Source organism: Berghia stephanieae, unplaced genomic scaffold, assembly GCF_034508935.2.
Source record: "Berghia stephanieae isolate SIO BIC M18660-M18661 unplaced genomic scaffold, UCSD_Bste_1.3 scaffold1208, whole genome shotgun sequence".
In the NCBI taxonomy this organism is placed as follows: Eukaryota; Metazoa; Mollusca; class Gastropoda; order Nudibranchia; family Aeolidiidae; genus Berghia; species Berghia stephanieae.
In genome coordinates this window covers 1-10000 of record NW_027622189.1, presented here as the reverse complement: position 1 = coordinate 10000, position 10000 = coordinate 1, and the positions used below count along the sequence as shown (strand labels likewise).

The 10000-nt window shown below is 36.6% G+C and overlaps 1 protein-coding gene across 2 annotated transcripts in view; it reads left to right on the top strand.

Annotated features, from left to right (window-relative positions):
* Window positions 1-7062, top strand: part of LOC144961002 (uncharacterized) — an 8786-nt gene extending 1724 nt beyond the window's left edge. The window contains exons 3-4 of one of the 2 annotated variants that reach the window (XM_078894353.1): window positions 5438-5541; window positions 6856-7062. In XM_078894353.1, the coding sequence (XP_078750479.1) occupies window positions 5438-5541; window positions 6856-6931 (180 nt within the window). In that variant the 3' untranslated portion in view covers window positions 6932-7062. Of the gene's footprint in view, window positions 1-5437; window positions 5542-6851 lie in introns of both variants that reach the window. The other variant, XM_078894354.1, reaches the window with a different exon arrangement.
* The last annotated feature ends 2938 nt before the right edge of the window (window positions 7063-10000 follow it).

The following is a 10000-nucleotide window of genomic DNA, read 5'->3' as shown; positions in this document are numbered from 1 at the left end:
AAGTCACAAGTCACACAACTCATAAACACTAAAAGTCACAAGTCACACAACTCATGAACACTAAAAGTCACAAATCACACAACTCATAAACACTAAAAGCCACAAATCACACACAACTCATAAACACTAAAAGTCACAAATCACACAACTCGTAAACACTAAAAGTCACAAGTCACACAACTCATAAACATTAAAAGTCACAAATCACACAACTCATAAACACTAAAAGTCACAAATCACACAACCCATAAACACTAAAAGTCACAAATCACACAACTCATAAACACTAAAAATCACAAATCACATAACTCACAAACACTAAAAGTCACAAATCACACAACTCATAAACACCAAAAGCCACAAATCACACAACTCATAAACACTAAAAGTCACAAGTCACACAACTCATAAACACTAAAAGCCACAAATCACACAACTCATGAACACTAAAAGCCACAACACATCACGCGTGGAAATCATATATATATATATATATATATATATATATATATATATATATATATATATATATATATATATATATATATGTAACATGAATGTAATGAAAGAGAATAGGTCTGTATGGATGCAATGCAATTAAGTAAAATACTCACAACATCTGCCCAACATATCAATCCAGTTAACACATTATAAAACTATATGATCTAAAACGCTTTTAGTCTCATTTCTAAAGATAGGTCGAATCGAAGATGACGTCACTCTGGTCTTTTTTATTGTTTTTTTTTTGCCATCCGCGGTTATGAGTAATTCTCACTAAACATTATTAACCAGACTATAAACGTTTAAGGTGTGTTGGTCCGTTATATTTCCGGATGGCAATGTTAAGAGCTTCTCAGCCAAGCGCATACTATCTAAATTTTGATGAGAGCTAATCACTCATCTCGCGGTCCAAAATAGATAACGAAGAGCTGATTGAATCAGTTTGTTGCTCTCTGACCAATGAAAACACGGGGTTTGTGAGACACCTTAAAACGTCTTGTCTTGTCCATAAGTGGTAACTTCGAAGTTTATTTCATTTAACATGTCTATCTAAGGACACTGGGTACAGCTGGGGCGACCATCCCCAACCCAGCGCGTCCACAGGTGGCGGATCGTGGAACGGCCTACAGATCCTGATCTATAGGTTAGCTGTAAAGCCGCGGACCAACTGGCGATAGTCGTGGAGAGTGAGGTTGGGTAGTCTGGCAGCACAGCTACACATACAAAATGCCTCATATACTCTATGAAGGGACTATCAAGGTGAATGGGAGGCGCCTTAAAACCTGCCAAATGCTCCCACTGCCTTGTGGGTTATGACCGGGAGGTCAAAAGGCTATGAAGTAAACCAGATAAAAATCCGTCAGAAGGCAACGGGAAACCACTGACGTATCATCCCAAGATCGTCATGATGTCCGTCCAAGCGAATCTAGTCAACGACGTCAATGGATGTTTTTCGAGCAACTCGATTACAGCCTCGTCCGGTAGAGATAGTCATGCAGGTGAACAGGTGACTCTCGACCGTCATCCAGCTACTGTGCACCACCAAAATTACGAACAGCAACATGGAATGTAAGAAGTCTGTACCAGAAAGGAAAATTAGCAAATGTAGTTATGGAAATGAAGAGATTGAATATCAATGTTTTAGGATTATCAGAAGTTAGATGGAAAGGAGCAGGAGAACTTAATTATGATGACTGTAAAATTATATACTCAGGAGGAGGAGAACACCAAAGGGGAGTTGGAATTATACTAGATAATAAAACGGCGCGAGCAGTCAAAGGATTCTGGCCCATATCAGACAGAGTAATGGCAATCAAACTACAAGCAAAACCTTTTGATTTTGATATTTTACAAATATACGCCCCAACCACCAGTCACGATGATGAAGAAGTGGAAAATTTCTATCAACAAATAGATAAAGCAATGCATCAGTTTAAGTCTTCAGACATAAAACTCATCATGGGCGATTTTAATGCCAAGGTGGGCCGAGAAAGAATAGAAGATATTGTGGGCCCACATGGTCTGGGAGACAAAAATGACAGAGGTGATCGTCTTATTCAATGGTGCCGTCAACATGATCTGACAATCACAAATACTTGGTCAACAAACCACAATAGAAGGAAGTGGACATGGAAAAGTCCTGGAGATGGAGTGAGAAACCAAATAGATTACATACTCATCAGCAAACGTTTCCGAAACTCGGTTTTGTATGCCAAATCTATGCCGGGGGCTGACTGTAACAGCGATCATATACCTGTGCTATGCCCCATACGAGTTAAATTGAAAATCTGCAAAAGAGCAAAGGCTAAACCTAAATACCAACTAGACATTCTCCGGGAGGAACAGAAGATACAAGAAAAATTTGAACTATCAGTAAGAAACAAGTTTGAAGTGCTTGGAGAACTAACAGATATAGAAGAGAAATATGAGCAGTTTAAAGACAGTGTTGCTGCATCATTAGAAGAAAATGTTCCAACCACACTTAAGTTGCAGAAGAAGAAATGGATTACTCCAGAGATATTAGAACTAATGAATGAGAGAAGAAAGGCCAAAAATCAGGAAGAAAAATACAAGACTCTGAACAGGCAGATAAAAAGAAAATGCAACGAAGCTAAAGAAGACTGGATAAATGAACAATGTCACTATATAATGTCCTGCAAAGAAAAAAATGGCAAATTCTTCCATCAGAAAATCAAAGAAGTGACAAACAAAACTAAATCAGGTGCTAAAAGTGGATGCATCAAAGACAAGCGTGGAAACACCATCATGGACAAAGACTGCATTCTAAACAGATGGTCAGAATATATTGAAGAACTTTTTTTTGATAATCGAGGAGAAATGCCTATGATAAAAGAACTGGAAGGGCCTTCTATAATGAAAGATGAAGTTAGGAACGTCATGAAAAGCATGAAAAATGGAAAAGCTGCAGGACCTGATGCCATAACAATTGAAGCCTTGACTGGCCTGGGTGAATGGGGGATTGAATTCATCACAAACCTTCTAAATCAAGTGTATGACACAGGAAAAATGCCAACTGATATGAAACGATCCATTTTTATAGCACTACCAAAAAAGCCAGGGGCAGTTGATTGTGAACAACACAGAACTATTAGCCTAATGAGCCACCTCACAAAAATTCTTTTGAAGATAATTTTACTAAGAATAAGAAATAAAATACGACCTGAAATTGGGGAGATGCAATTTGGTTTTGTTGAGGACAAGGGTACCAGAAATGGAATATTCACATTATCAATGCTGATGGAAAGATGTATTGAAGTAAATAAAGATCTGTATATGTGTTTCATCGACTATTCAAAAGCCTTTGATAAAGTACAACACGAAAAACTATTCAAAATTCTATCATCCTTGGACATTGACGGTAAAGATTTAAGAATATTACGGAATTTGTACTGGGAACAAGAAGCAGCAATGCGTGTTGACAAAGAACTAAGCAGTTTTACACCTATTAGAAGAGGAGTTAGGCAGGGGTGTGTTTTGTCTCCAGATTTATTCAACCTCTATAGTGAAATGATATTAAGAGATATCGAACATAAGAAGGGGGTGTGTATTGGAGGAAAGAATGTAACAAATCTGAGGTATGCAGATGATACGGTTCTACTGGCAGAATCTGAACATGAACTACAAGAATTACTGGATGTTGTAGTCAGGAGTAGTGAAAATATGGGACTGGAACTGAATATATCTAAAACAGAATGTATGACGGTATCTAAAAATAATAACCCACCAGCCTGTGTAATAACAAGCAGAGGACAAACAATACAACAAGTTGAATGTTTCAAATATTTAGGCTTCAATGTAACATCCAATGGAAAATCAGATTGTGAAATAAAGAAAAGAATAGGTATGGCGAAGAATGCATGCAACCAGCTGCATACAATTATGAAAAACAGGAATATTAGCATGAAAACAAAAATCAAAGTCCTGGATTGCTATGTACTGTCTGTGCTGCTATATGGTTGTGAGAGCTGGACCATAAACAAGACCATGGTTAAAAGACTGGAGGCAGTGGAAATGTGGTTTTACAGAAGAATGATGAGGGTGTCATGGATGGAAAGGAAAAGAAATGAAGAAATTTTAGAAATGGCAAACAGAAAAAGATCACTGATAACAAAAATCATCAAACGCCAAATGGAATTTTTAGGACACATTATCCGCCACCCTGGTTTGGAAATACTCGCCTTGACTGGAAAGATGAATGGAAAAAGAATAAGAGGAAGACAAAGAATAACGTATTTGAAAGGGATAAGAACTTGGACAGATGAAGCTGAGAAAGGTGGCGCTGCTTTAATAGAATTGGCAAGAGATAGATCAGCTTGGCGGAAGATGACCTCCGACGTCTGCTTCAGATATGGAACTACATGAGATCTAAGGACACCAACAGGCGATCACAAGTCGTATGATATCAGACAAATATTTATTAAACTTGAATTAAAATGTAAAAAACCAAATTGATGTCATGTCAGCTGTTCTTGAGTCATTCAAACCCGATGTCATCTGTGCCAATGATTAAAACCAAACACACTCTACATTACGACTGATTTCAAAATTACCCTTTTCTACTCATGGCATCATAATTCAGCTACCAAATGGCGCACAGTGTTTAAAACTGATATTAATCAAAACTTAAAAATAAATTCTGCACCTACAGAAAAAAAGCGTTTGATAAAATCTTACATAGATTAAGAGTTTTTAAAACCTTGGCAAGCCTTATCAAGATACGCATACGGGGTTTGTGAGCAAGGATTGTTTACCGACCTGACACGGCCTTATCTAGATACGAATCGTCTGCTATCACATGCTATTGGCACTCGGGAAGTTTCTTGTCTTTGTCTTTGTGTCTCGGATACCAACTCGGGTAGGCGGGTTGTATAAAATATTCCTATTCATTCTCAATGAAAGATAAACACTGAAACCAAGTTGTCTTCTGTTTTTGACCAGTCATTCTATTTTTAGAAAACAAACCGCTCTGACATTTTATGTTCTGTTTTGTGGTTGACGCTGTTTTGGCTCCATTAGTATCTTGATTGGGGACGGGGAGGTGGATGATGATGATGATGAGGAGGATGGTGATGATGATGATGATGATGATGATGGTGATGATGATGATGATGATGATGATGATGGTGATGATGATGGCGATGATGATGATGATGGTGATGATGATGGTGATGATGATGAGGATGATGATGATGATGATGATGGTGATGATGATGATGATGATGATGATGAGGAGGAGGAGGAGGAGGAGGAGGAGGAGGAGGAAGAGGAGGAGGAAGAGGAGGATGAGAATGATGATGTTGGGTGAGTAGGTAGAGGAGGAGGAGAAGGTGAAAAACGAAGAGTGGGATGAGGCCGATAAGAACACACTTGCAGGTACAAAAATACTCACACATAATCACCCCTTACTCGTCCCCAGTGGACCACGAGTAAAAGGAGCGAGTTCAGTAATATCATAGGTACGAAGGCAACTGACTATTGCACGAATTCTCCATCATCCTGTGAACTGGACAGTGCTGCCACGTAAGTATATCTTTAAAAATAAAACTCCACGTTTGGATAGATGAATGATACTTTTCAAAGTTACAAACATAAATTTTAATGATAAATTTAACAAGAACAAAATGCCAAACATGGAATGTTTTGGGCTCAAAACCCGTCTTCAGACAACAACAACAACAAAAAACAATTATATTATAAATAATACATTACTTAAAAACCCATATAAATGGCCGTTTATATATATATATATATATATATATATATATATATATATAAGTATCAATCCACTATTAAGGTGACCACTGTGAAATGCACCAATTGGAGGACCAAGCATATGTCTTGTTCAAATTGATTAAACTATTCAATCTTTGTTCAAATGAGTATAGTTTGATTCCCTACAATGATTTATGAACACAATTCTGATGCTTGATGATCACAATGGTATATAGAAAATTACTCGGTCCCCTAATGTTTTACTAAGTGTTTCTGTAGCTTTAAGGAGACATTTGGTAAAAACATGTTTTTAGGGAGACCACATTAAAAAACCCTTTTAGGGAGCCCAGTATATGTTTATATATGTGTATACCTAAGAGTGCATTTTCAAGTGAGCTACCACCAAATTGTCTAAAATAAAGTAAGTCCTTAAGATTAAGAGCTTCATGGCCATAGTGTCGAAGCTTATCCCAGTCCCAGTGTGCGTAGAGTGAAGTGGCCGAGCAACGCATTTACTAACTCCTGGGAAGGTCCATCCCTCAGAAGGGGCGCTCAGGGAAATAACCTGGGACTCAAACACGGCAAAAAATATTCCCAGTTGCTCCGTGCGCCATTGTTTTTGCAGTCCCCGACCCCTTTAGAAACCTGACGACCCAGGTTAAGATCAGAGATAGAAGGGACCAGGCAGAGGAGTTTATTTGTTGTTGTTGTATACCACTGAATGGACTTGGTTTGTTTTGTTTTGTTTTTAAGGGTTTTACGGCGCTTGCAACACATTAAGGTCATATCAGCGCCAGTAAAAAGGAAGAAAATGGGATAGTAAAAAGTTCTGGAACTACAATTAGAGCACCCAAGAAAAAGTAAGGCAAAGGGGATTTGTTTCAAATAGGAAACAGTAGATTCCAAGAGCCCACTATCAAAGTACTTAGTTTGAGATCACCTAAACGTCTCATTCAGACACAAGCACAGGTCCCAACAAAGAGGGATACACTCAAATGTTTACAAAGCATAAATAATATGTAAACAAAACAATAAAGAGCATAACAGACAGATGATTTACAAGGGAAAAATATAATCTCCCAAAACTCGAACTATACATTTGACTGTTTCCCTCCCAGCCAGGTCCTGGACAAAACCAAGTAATCCCATCCCGAGACAAAGACAGAAAACAAGTTGGAAAACAGACATAGGGGGATAGAAGACGCAACGAGTACGTCCCTGCCCATTATGGGAAGTCGGGAACCCCACCCAGTGAATGGAGTTGGATGGATAGGACAGCAGATCTGATGGACACAATGAACGGCTTCAATCAACATCTCATTCACTTTAACTTGCACAATGCTTGCTTTGGTTTCGTGGTAGACAGTTCGTCTGACGCCCGAGTTGCCAGGGTTCGAATCTATATTTGTGGCGATGCAGAGTCATTGTAAAAGTCTCATTTACAGTCTCACTTGTGTTAATTGGAGTACGTTACTGAATTGTAACAACGTTGTTCTGTTCGTGTCCATATAAATGTACTACCAGCTGCACGTTGAGCTCATTGTGGGTTTTATGATACATCAAGCTCGTGTAAAATTACATTTACATTTGACCGAAAAATGATACATAACGATAGAAGTCTACAAATCATATTGCAGGTTTATTTCAGTTCCAAAAGCCATCACAAACATTCATCCACTGTATCACATAAGTCTTTGGTCACCAAATAAAAGCATGAAGTTTGCTATGTGTACAGTGCAACATAAAAGGATAGAAACAGTTTTACTGATAAAACCCTCAAATGATAACAAACCAATATGTTGTTGCTGGTAAGTTGCTTAATTGCATTTGTTAAAAAGCATAAAACTGTGAAGCAAAAGTGTTGAAAATCGTTTGAATAAAGTTTAATGCAAAAAAAAAATAATTCTTAAGCACTTTATGCCGTTCTAAGCTGTCGTTGCTGCATTTTTTTTCATTATTAATTATTATTATTCTGATTAAGGATGAGGGGATAAAGAAAGAATGAAATTAAATGCACAGAGGTGTCATTTCTTGACAGTCGCCTCTAAAGATTGCAACTCTTAAAATTATCATAAAAAGAATAGTGAAATTTTACATTAGGTATCTAGAAAATGCTGAACATAAAGCTACATTGGCCAATTAAGTTAGGGTTAGTAGAAAGACTTTTTATTCTGCCATATCTGATTCTTTCAGATAGTTCTACATAGCTGCCAACTTTTCAAAAATAAAATAAGGAACGCTCATTTGGCCCGGGATGAGGGACGATGTGTGCCGAAGCCCCCCCCCCCCCCCTTCATCGAATCGCAACATATAAAAGTCAGCCTTTTTAATTACTATTACTAACACTAACAAGTTTGAGATGACAGAGGCTAGTCCAAATGTTGCTCAATTATCGGGTTTAGTACCAGCACATTTGAATCGTTAAAATGACACTTTCCACAATGATTGTTGTTTTGTTTTTAAGGGTTTTACGGCGCTTGCAACACATTTAGGTTATATCAGCGCCAGTAAAAAGGAAGAAAATTGGATAGTAAAAAGTTCTAGAATTACAGTTGAAGCATCCAAGAGAAAGTAAGACATAGGGGAACTGGGAACAAATAGGGATCAGATGTAGATTCCAAGAGCGTATCACCAATGTACTTAGTTTGAGATCACCTATAAGTCTTATCCGGACACAAGAACAAAATCCAACAAAGAGGAACACACTCAAATGCTTACATTATACATTAAAAAATAACAAATATAGTAATAATACATAACAGAGAGATGATTTACAAGGAAAAAAATATCATCTCCCAAAACAATAAATATGCATTTGACTGCTTCCCTCCCAGCTAGGACTCCGGCGAGGGCCAGGAAAAAAACAAGTAATCTCATTCCAAGACAAAGACTGAAAGCATGTTGGAAAACAGATATAAGGGGATAGAAGACACAGTGTGTACCTCCCTGCCCGCTATGGGAGCTTTCCACAATGAGATCAAAATTCAGAACGGACAATATAAAGAAAGAATTCAACTGCCTCAACTTTGATAAGGACCAATACACAAGAAGCACAATTGTAAAATAAATGAAATAACTTAAGATGGTTAGAAATGCATAACTACCAACCTGGTACATCACTTGAGAGGGCGTTTTGGGGTAAAAATTAGGTGAGTTCAGATAAAAAGTAGACGATTGCATATATGTTTTCTTTCATGCAACATAATGGTCTGTAAGTAGTATACTATAATAGTAGTTATAGTAAATGCACCTCTAAATATTAGAGAATTCCTACTTCTTTACTTTGACAAGATAAACACACCTAAAAATGGAGTATACTTATTTTTCTTGAACCTAATCCGTTACAAAAGCTTGCTTGAAAAAAAAAAAATATAAAATCAGATGAAGATGTTTTTAAAGGGATTAAATTTATATATTTCATAAATTAATAAAGGGAAATAATCATTGTCATCTTTAATCAATATAAGCAATTGATTTTCTTATTGAATACCTTCCAATCAAAAAGGTGGATTTAATTTTATTCTTAATTAAAATAATATTTGTAACAAATAGTGAAAGTATCAATACTGTCTTAGAATATTCAAAGTATATCGAGGCTAACATCCATATCCTATGCAAATCTCCAATACATTATGAAAGGTTTGAGTAAAATACAGGCGTCATATAAACGAATGGAACTTTTTTAATTGTTGAAAATCATTTATGATAGAGGCATAATTCAAATTAAAGAGCTACACAAATGGAGATTATGCTCTCACTGGACACCAATAATAATGATAATAATAATAACAACAATAGTAGTAGTAGTAATAGTAATAATAATGGATCAATAATAATAATTCATTAGGCTCACATGGCTTTTTTACCACAAATTAGTCAAAAATTACAAAATACGGATTTTGAACTAAAAATAAGCACTTACTGACTCAGGAAGTCAAATACGGAACAAATCCGTTTTTAACAGAACGGTTGACAGCTATGGTTCTACAAAGCATTTGTCTCTCAAGCTGAGCAAATGAATGTTCATATAATATAAAAAGGATATTGCAATGATGAACAGATTGTACTATATAAAGATAAAACGTTTTTGTAAACCCCAAAATATGTCAATAACACTATACAATACAATGAATGTAATACAAATCAAATTCATGATTGTCATTACACCGATTGAAACGCTCTTTCCCTTCTATATTTATTTCTTTCATTAAAAATCTTTGTCTTCACCAAACTAATTAGTGTACCTTCAGGATTCCTTTTTGTGAAA